This window comes from Aulonocara stuartgranti (genome assembly GCF_965226115.1).
Source record: "Aulonocara stuartgranti genome assembly, chromosome: 10".
NCBI lineage: Eukaryota > Metazoa > Chordata > Actinopteri > Cichliformes > Cichlidae > Aulonocara > Aulonocara stuartgranti.
In genome coordinates, this window is record NC_138946.1 from 16,481,403 (window position 1) to 16,506,978 (window position 25,576).

Below are 25,576 nucleotides of genomic sequence, written 5' to 3' on the forward strand. Positions count from 1 at the left end.
CAATACCAGAATGGGATGGGGAAAGCCATGCGAACAGCCATAAAAGACCTTGCACACATAGAAAGCATCACTATATAATCAACTGCATGTAACACTGTGTCACACAACGACAACAAACCTCCACTTTTAATCTCACCCAAATGTTCATAGAAGGACTACAGCTGCTGAAGTCATCTGTTTTACTCACTCTAGGTACTCCCCAACTTCAAAGTAGGAACAGTCATCAGTTTATTACAACACCTAGAGGCACAGTTATCTTTACAGCCTACAATTTCAAACAGTGCTACGTTATCAGTGCCCAAACACAGAGAGAGTTGACAGGGTGCCTTCACTACAACTAGAGCTTGTTATTCTGTGCTCTTGTCTTTTTGTAGCTAACTTTAAGGTCAGAGACAGAGACTTATGCCTAATGAAACGATAAGAAACATGAGGGTGGGGGGGAGGGTGCAGTAAAAGCGAACCCTGGAGGTGAAACTGTAAGAGGGAAGGAAAAGGGAAAAAACGTGGTTAGCCAAATCCCCACCGGGCCAAATAACAAAATCAAAACCTCAGCAGCAGACCATAAAGACCCAGCAGTACCTGCTGCAAAAGTGTCCGTTTCCAAGGCAATATCGATCATTTCATTTCATTTCCATGCAAATGGGTTGTATAACATATGCACACTCAAGTTCACACAGCCACACACATTGTGAGCGAAAAAAAATGAATGCTCATACATGCATGCGTCAACACATGCCCCAAAGTGCTACCAAGAAATGGTAGCAAGCGGGGAAGCAGAGTCACAGCGTGAGAGAAAGTAGTTTAGCTGATGAGCAGAAAAGCAACAAAATCAAAGTGAAATCATAAACATATACAGCTTAAAGTTTGTTTGGATATTAGGAAGAAATATGGGCAAGTCAGATTCAACTTCACAACTTTACAATGATCTGCTACAGAACTTAACTCACACACAGTACATGCATGTGAAGGGTGTCTAATGTAAGGTACAAGTGGCCACTAAAAGGTCCAATCCTGCCCACAGCAAAATGTCCAAATTGTTCATTTTTTTTACCCAGATGTTTGATTTATCTGTTTTATATTCTTCTGAGATACAACAACACTATCTACCGCCCACCATAATACACCAAAGTAAGGTGGTTAAGCTACAGAGACATGTCAGCACGTTCCAACAGTTCTGTTTCTTTGTAATGACATACGACTGAATGTGGAAATAAATACAAAACTGGACAGTTAAAATTGAATGCCTCACAATCTAAGGGTTCATCTTCACACTAAAATAATTAGAAAGCATTTGGTTGTCTTTATTTTTTTATAGTCACTGTCTCCTAGGTCTGACCAACTTAAAATACATTTGAGCTGCATGCTAAAACGAGTCTTAGACCCCTGATGTATATAAAAGTGAGCAAATTTAGACCGAGATCACTTGCACTTACTTGCTTTGGTAGGGGTTGAGGCTTGCAATAGGATTCACTTTTGCTGAAGAACCTGGAGAAGCGCTGTTGGCCTTCATGGGCGAAGCTTTCATGGGTGAAACCTTCATAGTTAAGCCCTTACTGGGTGATGCTTTAATAGCTGAGGCCTTCATGGGAGAAGCTTTCATGGGTGTTTTTCCCGTAAAACTTCCTCCTCTGCCTCTGGGAGCTGAAACACAAAGAAGATACTTAAAAGAGTGTTGCACATTAACAACATGGTAATTTAATATTGCTGAAAGAGATCATCAACAATCTTGGAAATGGATTCACCACAAAAGCCATTTTCAAACTGAAATGGCAAACACTGGCTGGTTCAAACTTCTGAAACGAGAAGACTTGCTGATTTTCTCAGTGTTATTTTACTGTTGATTTATAGGTTTAAAACTTGGACTATTAACGTATGTAGCACGATCCCACATCCCACATCCGGTGAGACTACCAAACATTAGTTTCCATTCTATTTAATACCTGCATAAGCTATGTCTCTTATGTTGCAAAAGTAGCTTGTTAATAGTTTTTCATTAACTCTATCAAAGCTCCAACCACTGTGAGGTATTTATTAGCCCAACTACAGTGGTAGAGCACCTGCCAGTTTGCTATTAGGCAATACAATCTGAAACACGCTGCCAAAAATTTCAGCTAGGATTAAACATTAGTGGTAGTATTGTCATCTGATCTGTGAGCAGCTGCCAAAATAATAAAACGCCTGAAAAAGTTAAATTCTCCCAACAGAGATGCATGCTCAGAGTTACTTAATTCCCTGTTAAAATCGGTTTGTGCCAATTAATAAAAATGTTTTTCTTCTTCGGGTAAGGCTGCCAATCAATTATTAATTTCATAATTACTATATCTGTACGTGCCTTTCAGTCATAGGAGAAAGAATAATTTGAATTAGTTATCAGACTATCGGTCTCATGGCCAAGAAAGCAAACATACTTGCCTTAATTATGTTCATGCGCCATGATTATTTTTTAACTTAGACTGAGTCAAAGACAGAGCAGTTATTCTAGATCAGTAGGAGAGAATATGGGAGGTTAATAATCAATGATTGCATATTTCTCGTCCTGTGTCTACTTCAACCACTAAATGCTAAAATTGTCAGAAAATATCAATATGAATGCTAATGTGTAATTACTCAAGCTGAGAGTGATTCAATAGCTTGAATGTGGAATTTATGGAATTTAATTTTGCAGCGTTGATCTTATTTCTGTCTTTGTTATGTGCATACTCAACTCAGGACTAATTTAACTACCTCACATAGAAATAAATCAACACAACTGTATTTTTTTAAGTTAAGACGAAGTTTTCTTTGTATAAAATTAAAAAAAAAAAAAAAAAACTCCACAAGTTTTGTGTTCTTCTTTGCAAGATACAACAGTTTGGACCAACCCACAGACTCATAAGGTGCTATCTCACCTCCCACAATGAAGTAGCATCAGCCCCATCAGTATGATTCAACCCAAACACTTATCTGCTGACACAATATTTTTTATGCAATTGCTTCTTTTGGCAGGAATAACATGCCATATTGAGCAGCAGTATTTTTTGGAAAGGAGGGTGTGCGGGGATTTTCAGGGATAAAGCGAATCAGGTCCACCGAGACCACTCCCTCTGATTTAAGCTCCGGTTGTAAAGCACAACAAATATGCACCTCGATGATACCCTCCTTTCTGTGTGTGTGTGCACCTCATGATCAAATTCCTTGGGGAAATTCACAGATTGAACAGCTATTTTCAGCCAAGGGGTAATTAACATCAATATTCATACACACGCTATCTGGATGGAGAGTTAGGAAGAGAGAACTGGTGGCGAAAGAGAAGATGAGGAGATGATAGGTGGTGGGAATCGGGAATGGACTGAAAAACAGCAAAGAGGGGGCAGAGCTTTATCAAGGATGCTCGTTTTCTGTGGCTTAGATCAATGCAGGCTTCTAATATGTATGCCAATACCATATTCGACAGCTCCTGTTGTTAAAGAGCGGACTGTGATGAGTATACACTAAGAGGGGAATATACAGTATGGATGAAAAGGAAATAATAATAACAAAAAAAGAGAACGTGAATGAGAAAGAATGAAAACGTGTGTGTGTGTGTGTGTGTGTGTGTGTGTGTGTGTGTGTGTGTGTGTGTGTGTGTGTTCATCAGAGTGAGGGCAAAAGGGAAAGAGTTGTGTGGGGGAAAAAGAAACCTACAGAGAATGGTTAGTGATGAATTATGGATATTATTTTAACCGCACTTTAGTGAGTCCAGATATCTTTTTGGAATTTAAATATCATCTACGAAGCAGTTTGAGAAGACTATTTCAAGAGATAGCTGCTGATGAATATTTAAATGGGAACACAGAACTACCTGTGACAACTGTGTCGTGGCCTCTGACTTCACACCTACTGCTGTTTTTTTGGGGTTTTTTCTGTTCTGTTATGTTTAAGCGAGAGAGGACTGCGAACCTAAGAGGTGCTCTCAAACAACTAGACGCTCAAAACACTTAAAATAAATGCCACAAAATCTTCAACAGGAAAAGTCTTTCTAACAGCATCCTCCTACTCCCAAGGTGTCAAAGGTCAGGAGTCTCTACAGAGCACAATGCCTACAGCAGCTTTCCATTCAGCCAATTACTGTACACTTCCTCCAGTTTCTCACTCCTCTGTCCTCTCTGTCCTCTGGTCTGTGATTTTAGAACTGATCTTAGGTTTGCATCATCAAATATGTTCCAGTTCTTAAATGGATAACATGTATGTGTTTGTATTTGGGCTCATTCAGGAGAAATGCATGTCGTATAAAGCTGCACAGTGAATTATTGTTTGGCCCAACCATTAATAAACTTCACTGCGACATCCTTTTCTATTGTTTTAGTAATGGGTTTTGTTTCATTATGCACTAATGCAGTGGTGTCAAACGTAAGGCCTGGAGGCCAGAATTGTTCCACCAAAGACTTCATTCTGGCCCACATGAAAGGTGTCCTCTATCAACTAAAGAAATTTCCGTATTTTTAGTGGGTCCACAGTAAAGACATTTTCTGAGAATTAAGAAAACCAGTCTAGGCATGGAGCTACTAGAACTTTTCCTGTAATTTTAACAATTTATCATGTCGTTTCACTGGTTAAGTGTTCAAAGTGTAGTGTATGTGGCTCATAATGTAAAGAGAGTCTGACATCCCTGCTCTAATGTATGAATATATCTACATATATATCTACATAAAGCACAGGAGCAGCAGTCGTAGAGTTTCAGTTAATACCTCTAAAATGTTTGTTTTAATATTTCTTAACCTTACGTCTACATGGGTGATAGTCATCTCATGAAAATGGTGTAAGAGTTAAAGAGGATGTGCTGTTTGGTAAATACATATCCTACATCTTTGTGTCTCTTCCCTGCATCTTAGGCTTCTCTGCCAATAGGATCCCTGCTGCACGGAGCTACAGTACAAGAAAGAGACATAATTGAAAGAAGTAATGAGCCAAGTTAGCCAAATGGAGGCACCCAGGGAGTCAGTATGTTGCTCAAAGACTGGGACGTCTGCACAGAGGTTTGAATCAAAACCCTCAAATACAACAACAGCCCCATGAGCCATTACATAACCCAAAGCTCAATGGAAATGCTTGATTTGTGGCATTTAGCAGTCTTGGAAACGCTCAAAAATGCATCGACTTAGTAAGAATGCAATTTAGAAAAATAATGAAACAATCAATCACTAAGTCGCATTCAAAAGGAGAAAAGGCTTGAGAATTTATGCACAAGACCCCTTCATCAACAGAACAATTAAATAGAGGAGCAGTTTTCATCTATCAGGTTGAATCTCTGAAGCAACACAGATCAAAGGATGTAATGAGGAAAGGAGTCTGATGAACTAGTTAATACGGCGCCTCGTCTTTGCTGAGTCAAATTAGTTGACTTCTCTCTCAACACCCCCGCGCCGATTCTCCGTGTGCACCGCAACAACAGGATTCAGTCCACAACACAATATTCATGAAGCCATGAACTGGAGGAGCCACCGGCCCACACAAGCTCCCTCAGTCACAACACGAGCACACAGACACACACCTACACATGCACAAACACGCGCAATATACTAAGCACTCATTATCCACCCACATGCCTACATCCTCCACCGAGAAGGACTATCGGGTATGTTTCTGCCACATAACAAAATCAATGTCAATGCTAAGCGTAGTTGGTGGTGGTATAAAACAACTGAGTGAAACAAAGGCTAAGCTAATAAAAGCAGATCCAATAAAATGCAGACTACTTTAGGCATGATACATGGCAACAGCTACTGTGGCAGGAAAGTGAGTATCATTTGGGGCTCCTAAAATGTTACAAAACTCTGGTTGGTGGTAAAATAGAGGAAGAAGTGAGTTATGGACTCCCCCAGTGGCCAGTGGGCAACAAGATAGTTTGCCGCTCTGATGGCTGAGCTGTAAATATGATTTAAGTACCCAACGTGTTATGAAAAAAGGTACTTAGACTAAAGCGACTTCAGTCTACCATTCATTTAGCATTTCCTGTGGCTACCACAGTGTGCCTTATGATCCTGCTTTATCTAGTTCTTAACCCACCCCCAGACTACAGCCTTTGAACACTGAACTGCTATGAATATCAAAGGGATGGACATCAGGATGTACTGTTTGGTTAGCAATGTCTTTCCAAGTCTCTGTTCTCCACCAAATTATAGCTGCAGTTTGGGGTGAAAACAGTGAGAAGACTGCAAATCAACTGTCAGCAGCATTTGCTTAAAGGGTGCTTGGCTCCCTCTGTTGGCAAGATTAGGTTTTATTAAGAAATAATATTCTAATTGTCCCTGAAATAACTGGACCAAATATTGTATGTTTAAGCTAAAACAAAACCCTCCTTTGTTCTCTGTTAATATTATACACACATGATTAGGTGCTCTATACCACTACAATATATGAATTGTAGATGACAAAAATGATTTGTAGCTCATTAAAGACCTTGTGGTAAGTACGGCTAAATGAGGACTTGTTTTAAATCAATGAGGTAATTAAATACTGTAATCTGCAAAGCAAGTAATGATATCCATAATCCAAGAGCAGGAAAACCTCAGGCCTTGGCACACTTTGACACCACCTACATATATAATGTTAGAGACCAAGCATAATCCCTCTTATGGCAGTGGCCTCCTCCAGCCAGACAATGCACCCCACTGCTTGGTACTGACACCAGGAACACTGAAAAGGGCCTAAGGCATTAACCAATCATGTTGAGCAATTGCTGGATTCACCAGAACAAGCCCAAACCACAAAGGCCCCAAACCACAACCCAGTGGTGTCCTGCCAAACACCACATGATGCCACCAGAGCTTTTTACACAGCATGACGGGATCATACACTATATATAGCAGGCCGTCTTAATGTTGCGGCTTGTTGGATCATGTTTTTGGCCTTACTATTAATAGCTTCATCCTGATCATTCTGAAAGCAAAGCTTTTACTGACACTACACACTGCCCTGTCACACCTGGAGAAGAGAGACACGTATGTGAGGATGCTGTTTGTAGATTACAGCTCAGCATTCAATACCATCGTTCCCTCGAAGCTGGACAGGAAACTGCAGGATCTAGGACTGAGCAGCTCCCTCTGCAGCTGGATCCTTAGCTTCCTGTCTGACAGACGCCAGGTGGTCAGACTGGGCAGCATCACCTCATCCCCCATCACACTGAACACTGGTGCTCCACAGGGGTGTGTACTGAGCCCTCTCCTGTACTCACTCTACACCTACGACTGCACAGCCACTAACAGCTCCAACATCATTGTGAAGTTTGCGGACGACACTACAGTGGTGGGTCTTATCACCAACGGTGATGAGACGGCTTACAGGGAGGAGGTCAGCGCCCTGACCCACTGGTGTCAAGACAACCATCTCACCCTCAACGTCGCAAAGACAAAGGAGTTGATAGTGGACTTCCGGAGGTGCAGAGAAGTACACACCCCCATCACCATCAACGGCGCTGCTGTGGAGAGAGTGAGCAGCTTCCGGTTCCTTGGCGTACACCTGGCTGAGGATCTTACGTGGTCAGTACACACAAACAAAACAGTGAAGAAGGCGCAGCAGCGCCTCTTCTTTCTCAGGAGACTGAAAAGATTCGGCATGAGCCCCCGCATCCTCAGGACCTTCTATCGCTGTGCCATTGAGAGCATCCTCACTGGATGCATCACCACCTGGTATGGCAACAGCACCGCCTACAACTGCAAAGCTCTCCAGCGAGTAGTGCGGTGCTCTGAACGGATAATTGGAGGTGAGCTTCCCTCCCTCCAAGACATCTACAGGAAGCAGTGCCTGAGGAAAGCGGGGAGGATCATCAAGGACTCCAGTCACCCCAGCCATAAACTGTTCAGACTGCTTCCATCAGGAAGGAGGTTCTGCAGCATCCGGTCCCGTACCAGCAGACTGAGAGACAGCTTTTTCCATCAGGCCATCAGACTGCTGAACACGTCATAGACACCTCAGCTTCACTACTGGAACTTCAACATTATGCACTCCACACTGTATATAAATGCCACTTGTTTTGCACTATAAGCGATTTATTCTGATACAGTGAGATATAAAGTAGTGCTGATGTCAACACAATGAAAAGGTGCTTCTGCCACACAAGTGACTAAATAACAAGCAGGAAATGGCAGCAGTATTATCTTATATTACCATGATTCATATACAAAGTGTTTGACAAAAAAACTCACAGCTGTAGTTCCTATAGGAGGGTCCAGGCACGGCAGCAGACGGAGGGGACTCTGGAACATAGGTACTTGATGACACCTTCTGTGGAGATGAAGTCTTACCTAAAAGAGGAACAAACACCATAAGGGGCTTCCAGAGGCTGTTTATTACAGTTTCTTACCTTCATCCATGCACACTTTAAAAGTACTATACCATCTGTATTATAAGGAGTGGGATTTCCAATCTTCCCCCCAGTTTCCTTTGCTGACTTTAATATATCCATGTCCATAACAACAACCACACGCCTGGAACAAAAAAAAGGAGCAAAGTGAAAATTATACCAAATGGGAAAACATGAGTAAACAAAAGAAGAAAGGAAATAAAGAGTCAACACATACCTGCCATCAGCCAAAGTGTTGTTGATGGTCTTTTTCAACAAACACACACAGTTTGGTACCAGGAGGTTCTCTTCAGATAAATAGTTTAACTGGGTAGCAAGCAGGCAAGCTAGACACAAAAATACACAGAAATTTTCATATATAATTTCTAGAAAAAGAAATATCACAGTTTAACTGGCTATATCTTAGTATTTAAGACCTCCACATTATCTTTGACTTTTATTTCTGGTGTCACTTCCAAATTTAAAAGTTGTTGTACTACTGGAGGACACTCACAAGTCAGAGAGTGCTGGCCATCACTCATCATAAGTCGGAACCTGGGTGGGCTTGAGGCATTACTGATCTGACGGATGTTCTGACAAACAGAGAGGGAAGGAAAGATGTCAAAATCAAAACAACAAAAGGTCCCAAGATATATTAATAGGAATCATTAAACCGCTCTGTTTACACATGACAGCAAAGAAGCAATAAAATCAATTATAACAAGCAGGCATTTATTTACGCAGCCCTTTCCCTCGAACATCTCCACAGAGATAGCAGATGAGTCAGGACCTAAGGGTTCTGCTGCCTCATCTGTAAGCTCTGAGCGGTAAAGAAGGGAAATGTTTAACTAGCTAGCCTAGCTGAGAAGTTATCAAACGTTCTAATCACAAAACAGCTACAGTGGACACCTGTGTTTGATGTGTGTTTGTTTAACACACAAGTACAAGCATAACACAGACTAATGAAAAGAAAGGCATTTTGTCTGCATGTGCTGACTGTGCTGTTTTAGTGAGTAGGAGATGTGAGAGGAGGAGAGAACAGGAGAGAGCAGAGGACAGATGAGATGCTAAACGATCTGCTGTAGAGGTGAGGAAGAGGAAATTATCACATGAGACAGAGTTAACACTCTTTGCCTCAGCTCAAAATGAGCCCATCATACAATGAAATCAGAAGATGAGATGCAAGCTCATTCATTTTACAAATTTAACAAAGAATTGAAAAAATACAGAGCGTAACAAAAAGAATCATCTGATTTTTAAAGGTTATCTTTTATAAAGTAATGAAAATAGAAGCTTGCAGTAACTAAAAAAACATGGCTGTACATAAAATTTTACATACAAAACTTTCACTGTTGAGAAGTTCTCAATGTGTCCCCCTCTATATGTAACATTCCATACAACATATTCCTTGCCGAGTTAAACTTGTCTCATACTTTTGTGAGCATGTCTGTAGTCACTGCTACCTACCAGCAACCACATGAAACTCACAAATCTCCTCTTTCTAACAGTATGTGGCTGTGGAATTAAAGCACTTTAAAATCAGATGGTTCTTGTTGATACATCGTGTACAATCTCTATTACGTCTCCATCTGCAATGGCAAAGGTGTTTCACAATGACATCACTGGATCATTCCATCTCCAAACACTGTGAGCCTTCTGCTTGACTATGTCGTTTTTGCATAAAGACTAACAACAAATGTTTGCATTGAAAAGACCACTAGTGACAATTTCTGAATGATATATAGTTGTATTTAAACATAATGCAAAATAAAACACGTAGAATACTTAACATGAAACCTTTACTCACAAAATTGAAAAAGGAAATGCTGTCTTTATTCTGCGCTTGTGCTTGAATGTTAAGTCAAGTTGCACTGCAAAAAGAAAAATATAAGTAATCTAAAACTAGACCTAAATTCTTTAGTTTCCAGATGGTATTGTAATTATAACTCATATATACTCACATATACTCTGTACTTATGCTATAATAGAGGCTTCTATGCATATCATGTAATCTGAAATACAAGTGGGTTTCCACAGAGCCACTCACCAGCAGCTGCAGCACGGGCTTGTCCACATCTAAGCCTTTGCACAGGGCCTAGACATCAATAATAACACACATAGTCGTCGTTAGTTACAACTGCCTGTTTGTCCTCATTATATATTACAGTGTTGCTAAGGCAAAGTTACAGTGTAACAACCATTGGACAAAACTGCCATCTATTCTGTTTCTCATGTGGATGGTGACAAACACTTTCTCTAGACGTCAAATATTATCGAAAAACTGTCGAGAGGTAAAATGTCATTATAGCCCAAAAATAGATTGTTCTGTTGACCCAGCCTGATTGTTTTTGCTCTTCATCACAAATATTGCTCTTAGAGCTTTTTTTTTTAATCAACCGGTAACAAAGTTTATTTTTAACTGATCTGGTAATGCTACAGCTGATGAACCATTAGGACCAAAGGTAAACATTAGCGCACAGGGTAGCAGCCTGAAGTTACACCACACCACAATCAAGCTTGAGACACGGAGTCAAAGAGAAAACAGCAGCTCAGTCAGTTTAAGGTTTATGCTTACTTCAACCGCCCCTTTTGTAAGAGGTACGTTCATGTCTCTCGTGTGAAGCTTATCTCAAAGCTTGCAGAGTTTAGCTTTTCTGGTACGTAGCTCCAAAAAAAGCCATGACACTTATCGCGATAGGAGAGAGGCAAACGACACTTTGCCGAGACGTTAAAAGACCGGAAGTGTCACATTTACGCCTTCAAAATAAACGATATGCTAGGCCACTGCACGACATTGACTATTTTGCCAATCTGTTACATTATATTAATTTGATAGTTTCAGTCTGTAGCTACTGCACTGGTCTAAAAACTAAACATACTACATACATACTACATTATTTGTATTTATACAACAAACAGATTCAACAAAGCTGTGACCACCACTATGTGTGTATTTGTATAATAGCCAAAAATGAATAAAACAAAACTGCAAAGGCGAGGGGCAACAAAACTGAATAACACCAAAGGTAATCCAACTTGTATGGAGAGTTGTGTTACTACTTTTAAACACATGTTTCCAAAACTTACTTATTTAAATTCTGCCCTCACACAGAATTACTACAAATATCAAAATATTGAATATTGTTTCATATGGCAAATCAGATTCCGGTGCAAAATGTGAAAAGCGCCTTGAAAATAGTCACGAAAAGCAATTTTATAACCTCTAAAATGAAACCTAGCTTCAGAATTATTTTTGGATACTACCGAAAAATATTGTTTTACGACAATGTGATTAGTTTGAATTGTGTCATTAACCTAATAAGGAGAATATTTTTCAATTTTCACATACAGGATGGTCTTTGAACAGCCACGGGTTTGCAGTTTTGATTTTATTGTGAAAGATATTGCCGGGAACTGTAGTTTGGTCCACTCTAACGTGACAGCTGTGCTGAGAGCGCTGAGAGCTCATGTGAAACTAATTCAAAACAAACCCAAACTACTCTCCGGTCCTGCGGTCCTGTCAGCAGGGTGACGCGGTTCTGTTGTAATCCATAATGGATCTGCCGTGCGTTCAGTGGCAAGATCACGTGGCACAGAAGTGGCGCGCTCTCGAGCCCAAACTAAAGGAACAGTTTACGTCCCTGCTTGAAATAGATGACGTTTTCAGATGTGGTCTAAGTCTCGTGAGGTAAGCACCCAGTTCAGCTCATGTAGTACCAATGAATTTAAGACTACGAACCTATTTTATTAACCTTACACTGACTGGTAGTTCTGAGGCAGCTGCAACAGCTTGGACCACTTGAACTGGACTTTAGTCCAGGAAAAGCTTTTGAACAGTGCTCTGCACCTATTTTGTGTTTCTGTGTATTATTAAAGGGTTCTTTTTGTTTTTGCAGACAAGATGATCTGGACTTCTTGCAGCAAGAATCTGCAGTATATTCAGTACAGAAGGATGCAGAGCTAGCAGCCAAATGCAGGGTGAGGGGAAACTCCAGCTTCAAGACTAAAAACTACACTGCAGCTGCTCTGCACTATTCAAAGGTAAATTTGAAACAATATTATATCTTACTCTGGGACTGTAGGCACCCTAGATACTTTAATTAAGTTAAAAAAAATCCTTTCTTTTAGCGGGAAGAAACATCCGGCAGAACCAAGCTCAGTAAGAGAGTGGCTATATGCTGCAATGGAGTGATTGGGGGGAAGACAGGACAAAAGACACCCTGTGGAATAAAGCCAGAGATTAATAATAAGCAATGATTAAATGCAGAGTGGTGTGTAAACACTGAGACAGTGAAACAATGTGAAATACTAGCTCTGATGTAAGTTAAGTAAGAAATACTACGCTGGTGACTATCGCTGTTACATCTGAGGTGTATCTGGATTTTATTTTGACTCTAAAAGTGTAAGCATGCCTTTGATATTAAGCACCTTAAACATGAAAACACTGCCCACCATAAACCCCTACCTCGACTGTCTCCTGTTATTACAGGGCATCTGTTTTGCTCCCAGTACTTCGGAGCAGCTGTCTCTGTGCTACGCCAACCGCTCTGCTACGCTCTACCATCTGCAGCACTACCAGGTGAGTCTGTGCCACCTTCACCATTAAAACCAGCTGTGCTCAGTGGTTGGCTAGTGTTGTTATGGTGTGAGCTACAATTGCCTGTAGGAAGCTTGCACAGAAAAACGTGCTGGTTCAAATCCTCATGCAAATGGTTGATGATCTGCACACAAGACTGCATAAGTGTTCTTTTTTTAACAATGCTGAAGACTTTCTTGCTGTGGCCAACAGGAAGGATACCCATGTTCCTCACATCACACCCGTTTCCATCACAGAAGCTTTACCTGGAACCATTTATAAGTCACTGTACCTCTGCGGGTGCTTTGCAACCAGGAGCTCATCTTCTATAATGATTTTTTTCATGATTCATTAAATAAAAAAATATCGGGCATTATAATATTTTTTAATATCCTATTTCTCAAACTTGTGCCAGGCACTAGGATTAAGTCAAAACTGTACAGGGCATTCATTTATCCTACTTACTTTTGAAGCTGTTATAAAATACCTTTGACTGCTAATTCCACACTGTTCTCCCCTCACAAGTCAGGTAAGAGTTTTGAAGCACCAGCTGAGTCCACAGTAACAACCCTGTTCTCCATTACTTGATGTATAATAAGCCTGTATGGTTAGGAAGTGTCTGTGGGAGGACATTAATCTACCAAAAAACAGGAATAAAAAGATTTTAAAAAAGTTCAACTGAGCGAAGTTAAAAAGCAGTAATTCCTGCAGTTTCTCATGTTTAAGCCTAACATGTCAAATAAGTTATTATCAGTTTATTAAATTTTTAACACCTTCAAATGGGAAGCGTGAATTAGATATTCTAGTTTATGAAGTTGTGCATGTTTAGCAAAATCTTGATAACTGTCTAAACCGAACCCCATCTGGTTTGGCTTTAACTCTTTTCTCTAATAAAGATGACATTTAACAACCTCCCCGGTATCCGTAATGAGGAGTTTTGACACCTCTGTATATGTCAATAAAGACGTGGTTTGGCGACTATTAGAATAGTTTTCAGGTTTTTCCAAGGGTAGCTCTATAAGCAGAGACCACCCTCACTAATATCTGATGCAAACAGTCATTTTGTTCTATAAGCAGACCTGACATATGAGAGGAACCACTCAGTTCAGAAAGGGTCCTCCTAATGGATTAAGAAAGAGTTAAAACAAAACTAGTTAATTATCCTAACCATAATCACTGGGATTATAGGTCTAAACCCGCCGTGGTTTTTAACGTTTGTGCCATGAGTCAACAGTAAACCTATCCAACAAGGAAAGAATGCACTACTGCATATTTCATTCATCCAAGGTTCAGATCGCAGAACAAAATGAACTCTTGCTTTTTTTCTTTAACTTCTCTTCTTGGAATCATAGCAGATTCTTTTTCTTCTCCTTCCTCTGCTTCTACTCCTCCTTCCTTTAGGGGTTGCTGCAGCAGATCATCTGTCTCCATCTCAGCCTTTCCCTGACATCCTTTTTCTATCACACCAACCCTCTAAACATCCTTCTTCAGTGCAGTCCATGAATCTTCTCTGTGGTCTTCCACCTTTTTCCTTCTGCGTGCACCATCTTAAACATCCTTAATCCAGTATATGTACACTATCTCTCCAATATATACTCAGTCCCTTGACTAAACAAAGTATTTTTGAATCACATTGACTGTCAATCTCGGGTTTAAGTGTGTGGTACAAACTCTCAACATCAGACTTAAAGCAAATCCTAATCACAACCACCACACCAACTCAAATGCTGTCCTCACACTAAAATTCTCTCAAATTCATGTTGGCCTAAATCTAAACTGCTCTTTTCCGAGTCCTCTACATAGACAACAGCAGGTTTGATGAGAATGGAGAGCTGTGAATGATGTGTGTGTCAGTGCATTGACTAGACCAGGGGTGCCCAATCCCAGTCCTCGAGAGCTACCGTCCTGCAGCTTTTAGACGCATTCCTTCTTCTGACACACCTGAATCAACTGAATGGCTTGTTATCAGGCCTTTGCCAAACTTGATGGCATGCTGAAGAGGTAATCACACCATTTGATTCAGCTGTGTTGGAGTAGGGATGCATCTAAAAGCTGCAGGATAGTAGATCTCGAGGACTGGGATTGGGCACCCCTGGACTAGACCTTCTTTGACCCCCCTAATTCAGCTGCCTATTCGACAGACAGTGCACAGACCATCATTATGATAGCTAGGCTACCTAACCATAGCCAGAGCTGTAACTGGCAGAATCATACTTCATATGTAAAACCTTGCAACAGCTTAGCAGGCGTGTGAAATGGGTCAGAATCATAAAAGTGCTTATTTGTGTACAATCTGTATGTAGCATTCACAGCACTGCTTACTGTCCTTAAAAATGCCTCCAGTATTCCTTTTCTCAGTCTTCTTATGACAGGTTTCCAAGCCTTACCCCTCCGGTTCAGTGCAGAATTCATGAGTTAGTAAAAAGTCTGTCATCTCTATGTTTTGCTCACAGTCTTTGATTTTGTGATTGTTTACGCTCCAGCTTTTCTGTTTTCCTCAGGAATGCCTTGATGACATTGACAGAGCCGTGAAGAATGGCTATCCCTCTCATCTTTTACACAAACTGGAGGACCGCCGCACTCTGTGCTTTAAACATCTCTCTGTACATGAAAAGGGAAGGGAGGATGATCAAAACCCTGCCTCAAACGATTGTAAAGGTTCAGACACAGCAAATTCACCATCTGTTGGGCCTCTCACAGTTGGGATTTGTCCTCAAGTTGTTGTTGACTCCACTGTGGAGAAAGGTCGACACCTGGTGGCTGTAAATAGAATAGCAGCCGGGGAGGTGATTCTCACTGACAGGCCATACAGCTGTGTCCTCCTACCAGGAATGGAGGAGGTGAAAGGGAAGGTGGGACGGTATGGCAGAGAGAGAGAAGTGTTGTTTGGAGTGGAGGACAGGCGTTGCCATAGGTGTTTGACTGAAACGCTGATTCTTGTACCATGTGACAGGTGTAGCTACAGCCGATACTGTTCAACTGGTTGTCAGCAGGAAGCCTGGGAAGAACATCATCGCTGGGAGTGTGCGCTGGGAGCAGATCTGATGGCGATGGGCGTTATGTCACAGCTCGCCCTGAGGTTAGCTCTCAAGGCAGGGTTAAAAAACTTTCTACTAGCAAGGGAGCCAATCAGAGACAAGCACAAAGAGTGTTTTAATAATCACTCGAGTGATCCTTCTACGTCATCCTATGGGGGCTCTTACCTGAATGTGTATAACTTGCTGCACCACCTGAATCACCACAGCCCTGCTCTGCGTTTCATGTGTGCGGTCACCGCAGCAACACTCTACCTGAAGCTCAGCAAGGCAGGACCACCACCTGTATCATGGAGCCATACCCCACAGGGACCAAACAAGGAGGGAGGAGACGCTGATTGGAATGCAGAGCTATGGATGCTGGGAAGTGCAGTTCTACAGCACATCCTACAGCTGAGGTGTAACGCCCAGGCAATAGTCGTGCTGCAAGACACAGGTGACTGCAGGCGCAAAATGTGTTGTTAAGTTGGCTCAGATTGAGTGTAGTTAGAATAAACAGCTGCAGCTGCGTGTCACAGGCAGAAAAATGAGAAAGAAAATCGTGTTCCCTCTTTGATGAAATTGATGGATGACACAACTAAAAACGATTCCACTGGCATAAAAGTCTTTTTTAGGTGCTTCAGGTGTGACAACACAGCAGACGCTTTCAGAGGAAGATTTACAGTGCACTCACTTTGCTTCTTTTTCTAACTCAGTGGAACGAAAACAGTAATAAAAAATGTGGGTGAGAATGAAGTTAAACAGGAACTCAATTTAAACATGCTTGGATGATGGGACATGTTTACACTGCTTGTTGGGTCAAAAATTCAGTTTCAGGTTATCATAGAAGACCACAGAGGTTTACTTTTAGGATGTCACAACCAGAAAATTTAGGAGATTTTTGCTTCAAAAGGATTTTAAGGATATATAAAACTTTTCTTATTGATTTTTGCAACTGTGAATACTCTGTAGTGTCGACTACGCAGGAGGTCCCTTTTTCTAATTGCATTTTGTTTTGGCTTTTTGCATCTCACAGGAGCAACAAACTCACCGGTGCAGTCCAACAGGGAAATTCGCATTGCTACTGCAGTATTCCCGACTCTTAGTCTTCTCAATCACTCTTGCTGCCCCAACACCAGCCTGGTGTTCAGCACTGGAGGCATTATTGAGCCTTCTGGTTCAGCTCTGTCTGCAGACTTCAGTGGGGGTGAAGCTGAATGGAGGCACAAGGCGCAGGGAGTCACTGTAACAGTCAGAGCAGCCAAGCTCATCACTCCTGGACAAGAGATCCTGCACTGCTATGGTATGATGTACGATGGAACATTTAGATAGATTAGAATCAATATGGTATCATAACCTTGTGTATAAAAGCAATTTTTCACCATTCATTTTATTTTCCCTTCAGGTCCTCATAGCAGCAGGATGGTGACCCAGGAACGCCGTTGTCTTCTGCAAGAGCAGTACTATTTCTTGTGTCAGTGTGAGGCCTGTAGCCAACAGCAGCAGGACGTGGAGGAGCCCAGACAGCAGGAGCCAGGCGCTGAGGGCAGAGATCTTGGACTCCTGTGCATCAAGTGCAAAGGATCTCTCAAAGTATGAGATCATTATTGACTTTTTTCAGGATTAATGGGGGGCACAGTGTTGCAATTGAAAACATGCTGGTTAGTTAATTATTAATTCTACTTCTCGACGTACGTTTAAATGTCAGATTGTGTGGTTGTGTGTCTCTCGGTGTTAGCCCTGTGATGGACTGGCAACCTGTCTAGGGTGCACCCCTTCTTTCATCCTATGAAAGCTTGAATAGACTCCAGCCCCCTCTGTGACCCTAAATTCAATAAGTGCAGTGGTTTGCCTCACAGCTCACAGGGGTTTGAATCCACTTGCCGACTGGAGGCTTTTTGTGTGGCATGTCCTTGTGGATCTTCTCTGGGCACTCTGAACTGCTCCCACAGTCCAAAACATGTACGGGGCTATATTGATTTGTGATGTTAAATTGACCATAGGTGTGAATGTGAGTGTGAATTGTTGTCTATTTCTCCCCTGTGACCAAAGGACGACTTGTCTGGCGTATGCCAAGCCTCTCGCCCTGTGACTGCTGATATCCAGCCCTCCATGAGCCTGAATTAGATACGATGGGGGGGGAAATGAAAGAATTTTAAAGGAAACTGATCCGTCCATTCTTCTGGCCATTTGCCCAATGTCTGTTGACATTTCCATGTTAATCATTTAAAAATACTGTAAATACTTTTCAGAAAAGGAGTGAGGACAGAGAAGCCGGATTTGTATGTTCACGCTCATCCTGCAGTCATTGTATGTCCTTATCTGACGTGAACAACAGTCTGCAGGAGATCAGGGTTAACCTGGAGAAGGCTGTGGAACTCATGGAGACAGACAGGCCAGGTGCTTGTAAAAAAATAAAAAATAAACATCCAAATCTAATCAAATATAGAAATACATCACTGTCATGTGATTCTTCTCTTCTACCCTCCCCCAGGTGAGGCCCTAAGACTTCTAAAAAAGACTCTGTGTCAGTCTGGTCTCATCCTTGCAGAGACACACCCACTACAGGGGGAGCTAGCTGATGCCACAGCCAGAGCTTATGCTTCTCTGGGTACGCATAATAATGATGTGGAGTATTTGCATATGAGCTGTGTGGTTAATGGTGTTTGTGTTTTTAACACCCTGAGGAGTTAAAAAAACCCTCCAAAAAGCATCTGTGCATAATCTTTGCAGTCTTCTTACTGCTTTGTTTGTGTTCTGCTGTTTCTGTAGGTGACTGGAATAGTGCAGCATCCCATCTGGAGCGAAGCGCTGTAGCCATTGCCTCCCAGTTTGGAAAAGAAAGCGTCGAACTGGGTCGACAACTCTTCAAATTAGCACAGCTACACTTCAATGGGTGAGAAAAGTTGTGCAGAGAGTTGGCAGAAAAAAATTTCAGGTTGCGTTCCTTCTTTTTTAGTGTCTAGTGCTAAATGTGCAGTCACACTGCAGCTGTCAGAGTAATTGCCTAAACTTAGAATACTTGGTTTAATAAGACGACAAACCGTACCTGAGCCAAGTGCCTAAAGCTTCACAGTCTCATAACTTCTACTACGTTCTGTTTTTGACTCTCTTTATTTGTAGAAATAACAACCTTTGCGTCATTTTCCTCTCCTTCTCCCAGTGGTTCCCGAGGGGCAGCTCTCTCCGTCATCCCCAAGGTCAGGCGACTTCTCTGCCTTCACTGCGGTCCACACTGCCATGAATTACAGGAGCTGAAGGCCATGGAGGACTGCTTACAAGGGTAGTTTTCAAAAAAAGCAAACGATAATTAGTTTTGTACTTTGTGAAGCTCATTAAAATATGAGAAATTTCATGATTGCAGGCCTTGTTTGTTTTGTGTCTTTAAAAAGCTGTTACATTGCAGGTAACATATAGTCTTTTTATAAGTTCTTGTTTTTACAAGAAGAAATTATATTATAGCACTGTAGTGCTGTGCATACCCTCAGCTATGCTATAAATATAGGTAACCGTCTGACCTTTAGATGGCAGCAATTGTCCAGTGACTAATTCAATTTCATGCTTGAATGACTGGACAGTAAGATGTAGCTTCTACTCCTGAACCTACAGTACATGGCCCATGTCCTCCAAGACCTTCAGCTTAAAAGTCTTTATAGGACCATTAAGGCGTGATGTTCAGGTGTTGGAGCATTTTTCCTCTTTCAGTCAATCAATTAAAAGCCTTGCATGTAAGTGATGAAGTACAAAGACTAGTGTACCACAACAGCGAAGAAATAAGGGTTCAGGTCACAGTAAGCTCTGATGTAAAGGTTCATTAGCTTTTAAAAAGGAGCGGAAGCTCATGTTGGGCAATGACAATAAAATCATGATCACAGCTGGAAGTCCCGAGGCATGTGCCAGTTAAAACCTCACAAGTGTCTGGAGGGCAGCCAATCTGACAGATGTGAAGATGTGCATACAAGTCAAGGTCAAGACAAAACTTTGGTGAGGCAGCTGGTGAAAGAAGCTGGGGAGCAGTGACTCCTCAGTGAACTCAGAATGGTCCATGGGGCAGATTCCTGCTGATGATTGTGGGAAGAAGGTTGAAAGTTAAGTCTGAATAACGTCTTCATTCAGGTCAACTTTTAATTCTCTCTAAAAACTGTAGAAAACTGAGACTGTAGATGAAATTCTTTTCAACATCTATTAATGTGCTGATTAAAAAAAATCAGATCTGTAGTCTATAACACATTAGAAAGTGGTTAGAAATTTCTTATCACAATATTCCAGAATGAAAAATGTCCATCAGGATATCACAGAGCACAAAGTAACATTAATAATATTGAGCTGTCCAAATCCACTAGATGTTTAATTTACTGGAAAGTAAACCAAAAAGTCTGACAACCATCAGAAACGTCAGTGACTAAAGCGTGTGACTTCCTGAAAGGAGCCGAAAGATTCACTCTACTTATTAAATTCAAATATACTGGTCAACAGAAAATCAGTGTTGCAAACAGAAACCGATGTCTGCAAAATCAATTTTGATGGCTTTCCTTTTTTTTTTTTTTGTTATAAATGATGTCACACAGCAGCCAATCTGAAAGATTTTATCATACAACAGAAGTCTAGACTGCCTGGCCTTAATGAGTGAATGAACTATTAAACCACATCTATACAGTGCCCTTATGTGAACCAAAATTTCAGAAGCGGGACCACGTCTCCAAACATGCTCCTTCCGGTTCTTATCTATATATGTTCCCCCAGTTCTACAAGCTTTTCATTCTGGTTTACGTGCCCCACCCACCTTCCCCTTTCCAATTCTTTAACTTCTTCACTTCAATTTAGTACATGGGAATCTGCTAGGCCTGGGAGCCGCCGCCAGTCCCTTTGGAGGCCTTCCCCAAACCGCAGCTTAATTCATGTCATTCATTATCTACTAAAATGCTGTCAAACCTAAATTGAGGACGTGGGCCCAGCTAGCATGAACTAAAATCTAATTGAGATGCTTTGGCATGACCTTAAATCTGCAAAAAAAGACTTTTGACATTACTGTGTGGGTGTTATGCCAGTCACATCTATACATCTATCCACATCTATACTAAGCAGTCAAAAACATTTGGTGATGTATGTTCTATAAGAAGAAACCTTTTGACAAAATAATCATGAGAGTTTTCAGATCTTTAGTCATGCTAAATTTCAGTGTTTAGCCAATCAAGCGGCAAATATTTTAATCGCTTGTTTTTAAATGAAATTAATTTAGTATTCTCACTCTTTGGTCAAATGTCTCGAAAAACATGTCTCTTTGTATGTTTTGTCCTCTTATAAGCTAATGTAAACTGAGATATTGTTAAAAGGCAAATATGCAAGTGATTGTAGCTTTAACACAGCTTATAGGCTTTAGAAAAGAAGCTGATGGAGTGCATAATAGGAGATTTACACTAATGCAGCTTGAAATCCCCTACATCAGAGATAACAGAGTTTTCATAATAATCCTACATATAATTCAGCTATGCATCTTGAATAGTAAAATCTTTGTTACCCAAAGAAAGACTTATCAAAAGAGCCAAATTTGTCTTATTTGTAACTAATCATCAAATACCTCAGGTCCCCATTGTTGCATCTGTGTTTACATTTCCAAATGGGAAATTCTTCGAATTTGTTTGCTTCTTCTTCTGCATTTGTAAGATAAGTTGTGTGTACATCACTCTCAATAGGAGCTGAGAGAGACATGCAAGCCCATGTCCAAAACAAATCACACGAGCTAGGTAAATATTTTTGAGGTAGGGGGTGAAAAGGAGCACAAGAAAGACAAACACAATCAGCATGAAAAGGTCTGCAGATGTCTGCTGGCTGTTGCAGTATCAGATAGTGGATTTGTTATTTTCACTGTGCAGTGCCATTTGAGCCCATTTCCACAGGCTGCGATCTTATCAGATGTTTTCCTACATAATGCAATCAAAAATGGACAGACCACAGACAAAAAGCTGTGGTGTGCTGTGCATATTCGGTGATATCTCTAACAGTCTGACAGAGCCACTACCAGCTGAGACGCCTGACTCATCTCTCCAAATTACAACCATGCAGCTTTACAGTTGTAGGCAGAGGTTTACATACACTCACATGTAGATCAACCACTCTTCTTGAAAGAATAAAGTGGTTGGTTTCCTGGCATGGACCTGGCTATTAAGCATAATCCACAAATTTTCAATACAGTTGATGTCAGGGCTTTGGGAAAACCATTTCATAAGTTTAATGCTAGACTGATTTATTCATTCCAAAACCAGTTTTGATTAACATGTTTGTGATCATTTCCTGTTTGAACACTCAACTCTGTACCTGTTTTAACTGTCTAGCTGTTCAGTTGAGATTAATTTGAAGAGATTGTAATCCTCCTCCTTCATTGTTCCATCTACTTTGAGCAATGTAGTAGTACCACTGACAGTAAAACAGACCCAGAACATGATGCTACCACCACCACCGTGCTTGACAGCTGGTACCGTGTTTTTAGGTTTGAAATCGTCACCTTTACGCTTCTAAACATACATCTTGGGATTAGGGCAGATAGCTTAATCTTTGTCCTGCTGGACCATAAAACTTGTCTCTGGAAGGAATTGGCTTTTCTATGTTCACCGCTGCAAATGTCTGCAAGCTTGAAGGTGTTGATTTTGGAGCAAAAGCTATATTTTTTGTCTGTACCCTCTCAGTCCATGGCGATGTAAAACTCTCTTCAGTTTGGACAGTGATGCTGGTGTTCCAGCAGTTTCCAGTTTATGACAGACTTGAACCCTGGTAGTTCCTGGGTTGTTTTTTAACATCCGTATAAATTTCCTCTTATCTGAGGGTTGCTGTTTGATCTAATGATCTTGGAATCTGCAGTTGTTAAGAAATGCCTCTAAGAGACTTTTTAAGAGATCTGTCTCTTTCTCCTGTCAGGTTTACTGTTTTCCCCCTCATAAAATCCAGCAATTGGTATGATCACAAGCCAGACAGCAAGCTAATGCAACTGCCCAAGCATACAAAGAGCACAATAGACTGGGACAATGCTCAAAATCATAGGAGCAGGAGTATTTCAGCAGTTTTATATATTCCATAAATTATCATAAAAAGAGTATGTAATAGTCCAAAACCATTGGAGCACTGTGGTGATTTGAATTACAGTGTGGGAAAGCAGAAGCACCAAAAACAAAACTCACATGCAGGCCCACGAGTGAACTTGACGCTTCATTCTCAGCTTCAGTCTCTGGGGTTCTTTTTTCAGACATTACGTAGCCTCCCCTGAACCGTAGCAAATGCTCTAATTTGAGTTTGCAGTGTTTACCCTTCCAAAAGCAGGGCCGATGCCCAATAAAATCCCATTAATCCAGCCAATGTCAGCCTATCCCCACAGACACTGGATGAGAGGTGGGGCACTTTCTGGATAGATAGGCATTCCATTACAGAGTCAGTACTTAAATATTTTTGAGTTGGTTTGAAGTTTGTGATCATTATGGATGTGAATAATCCAATCAACCCCCCTTCCCACTTATTCATCAGCCTTCAGTTTTAACCTGCTGATGCTGGCCCCTTTGGAGAGCCTGATGTTCAAACTGTCACATCCTGACACGAGCACTCACTCTGAAACTCCGAACCTCTCCAGTGTCTCGGTCTGCCTTTAAGCTGGTTTGTTCCTTCAGTCTTCAATGCTCCATCTATCATCCTCTCTCTACAGCAGAGGAAATTTGAATCATGATGCAGATGATGGTAATTTGGCTGGGCTCATGTAAAAATAAAATTTCCATCACTCTCTCAAGGTTATTATCAACTAATATGAAAATCGCTGACAGTAAATCATAGTCTCGATCAAGACTGAATGTTAAGTACAATGATGATGCATTGGAACCAGTTCTGTTGGGCCAAAAATAGAAACATTCATTAGTTATTGCTTGTTTTGCAGGCTACCATCTCAGCATCCAAATCATTGTTAGATGTAGAGAGAGAGCGATAGCGAGCGCTTGTGGGCTGAATAAGAATCACGAGCTGTGGATAGAGGAGAGGCTAAATCTGGCACATGGACAAGGTGAAGGTGAGCTTAGCCAGCAGACCCACCGGCAATCGCTCTCCCAAACAGCCTATTCACCTTGCCGGAACTCAGTCACACACTTATGAGTAAGCAGCTCGACACATACAAAGTTAGGTTTTGATTGACACTTCAATCTGCAGGCTGTATGACTCTGGGGATGTCAGTGTTGGTCTGTGAATGAACTGCTTTGGTCCTGCTTAGGATCACCATTATTAAACTGTTATCATAATATCATTGCTCCAAGCACAGCCTCACAGAGCTGCACACATGGATGAAGACTCTTGTCACTGCTTCTTATTTTCAACATTTCTGGAAGTAAAATGTACCTTCTGGCTGCTTCTGAGTTCCTAAAAAGGTGATAATCTAATATTTACACCTGTAAAGTATTATTTAGTACAATTTGGGTTTCACTGCCATCACATTATCCTAATAAGAGGAGCTGCTGTTGACGAACTTCATGATTGAAGGCTTTTTTCCCGTCCCCCGACTGCTGTCTGCTCTCTTGTTATGATGTTCCCAGATATGAAAGCTGAATATTGCTGACATTATTCATCCACCTCCAGGGAACAATAAGGCGTGCGACATACTTCGAACCTCAAAAAGCAAATAAAAAATATTGAGGAGAAAGTCGCCCTTGGGGAAATTTATTTATTTACTTAGTTTATATTCTGTGGTGTCAGCATACTCCTCTGCCACCTGGGGCTCTAAATATGTTAAGTGAAAAATATAGGGCCATCAACTCTTTTTTTTTTCTCCCCGATTTTTTTTATAACTGCCATAAAAGTATATTCATCTGACAAGCCAAGAAGGTTTATTTCTCTTTTGCGTGTGTTTGATGAAACTGAAGTTTGGCAGAGTCAGCTTGATGTTCTGAAACTTTCTCACATAAAACTGTAATCTATCTTGTCATAGGGGTAAAAAGCTAAGAATAGGTCCCCTCTCTCTTCTCGCCAGATAAAAGTAATGACCTCTCCTTTTTAATTTGCCTCACTATAATAAATGTAAAATAATCTCCCCCTCCCCCTTGTCAGCCTCCTTTTTTTTTCTTTCTTATGAACGTCCCGCTCTGTTCCCGACTGTAATGGCACGAGTATTTTCAGCACTGTGGAGGAGCATGAATGGATGATGAAGCCATTTACCTCAGTGACTGCTCATGCTCCTCATTCATCAGTCTACCCTTCTTGTAATGTAAAGCGATCTGTTATTGCACTTGATAGGGAAATTTCCTTTCCATTTTCTCCCTTCACAAGATGAGAATGGGGTCAGAGAAGGTAGAAATTTGGTGTCATGTTCAAGGGCACCCAACTTCAGAGGGAAAAATATAACTGGTCACTATACTGTAATTATTCCTAAATTATCCCCCCCCCCCCCCAAAAAAAAAAAAAACAGATTTCATTGCTTGACTGATTAAATACCAGGGAAACAGCGTTGTCCAGTAAAATGCTTTGATTCAGAGAGAAAGCACAGAGTGTACTCAAAATATCAAGAAACTTTAAGCAGCTGGACAGTGGTTATTGCAACTTAATCAACATTGGGCAAGTCAACTTCTAAGGGGACACAAGCCCTTAAATCAGTCTTGATGATAGGGTAGAAAGAGTGCGGCACGATATATAGCAATGTGGAAAACTTTTGAGTCACCCACTGAAGGC

At 41.1% G+C, this 25,576-nt stretch overlaps 2 protein-coding genes across 3 annotated transcripts in view; one reads left to right on the top strand and one right to left on the bottom strand.

The window, feature by feature from the left end:
* Window positions 1–12,801, bottom strand: part of LOC309716141 (replication protein A 70 kDa DNA-binding subunit-like) — a 50,941-nt gene extending 38,140 nt beyond the window's left edge. Inside the window, exons 1-7 of one of the 2 annotated variants that reach the window (XM_082549776.1) lie at window positions 12,765–12,801; window positions 10,347–10,394; window positions 8,814–8,892; window positions 8,538–8,646; window positions 8,353–8,444; window positions 8,163–8,261; window positions 1,434–1,641 (exon numbers count right to left, since the gene is read on the bottom strand). In XM_082549776.1, coding sequence (XP_082405902.1) covers window positions 1,434–1,641; window positions 8,163–8,261; window positions 8,353–8,444; window positions 8,538–8,646; window positions 8,814–8,844 — 539 coding nt within the window. In that variant the 5' untranslated portion in view covers window positions 8,845–8,892; window positions 10,347–10,394; window positions 12,765–12,801. Of the gene's footprint in view, window positions 1–1,433; window positions 1,642–8,162; window positions 8,262–8,352; window positions 8,445–8,537; window positions 8,647–8,813; window positions 8,893–10,346; window positions 10,395–10,874; window positions 11,019–12,764 lie in introns of those variants that run through there. The other variant, XM_082549775.1, reaches the window with a different exon arrangement.
* Window positions 11,649–19,244, top strand: smyd4 (SET and MYND domain containing 4). Its single transcript, XM_082549772.1, has 10 exons — window positions 11,649–11,987; window positions 12,196–12,340; window positions 12,789–12,878; window positions 15,377–16,346; window positions 16,926–17,192; window positions 17,295–17,482; window positions 18,142–18,289; window positions 18,384–18,500; window positions 18,662–18,785; window positions 19,053–19,244. The coding sequence occupies exons 1-10, from the start codon at window positions 11,854–11,856 to the stop codon at window positions 19,174–19,176; spliced, it is 2,307 nt and encodes a 768-aa protein (XP_082405898.1). The 5' UTR covers window positions 11,649–11,853; the 3' UTR covers window positions 19,177–19,244.
* The last annotated feature ends 6,332 nt before the right edge of the window (window positions 19,245–25,576 follow it).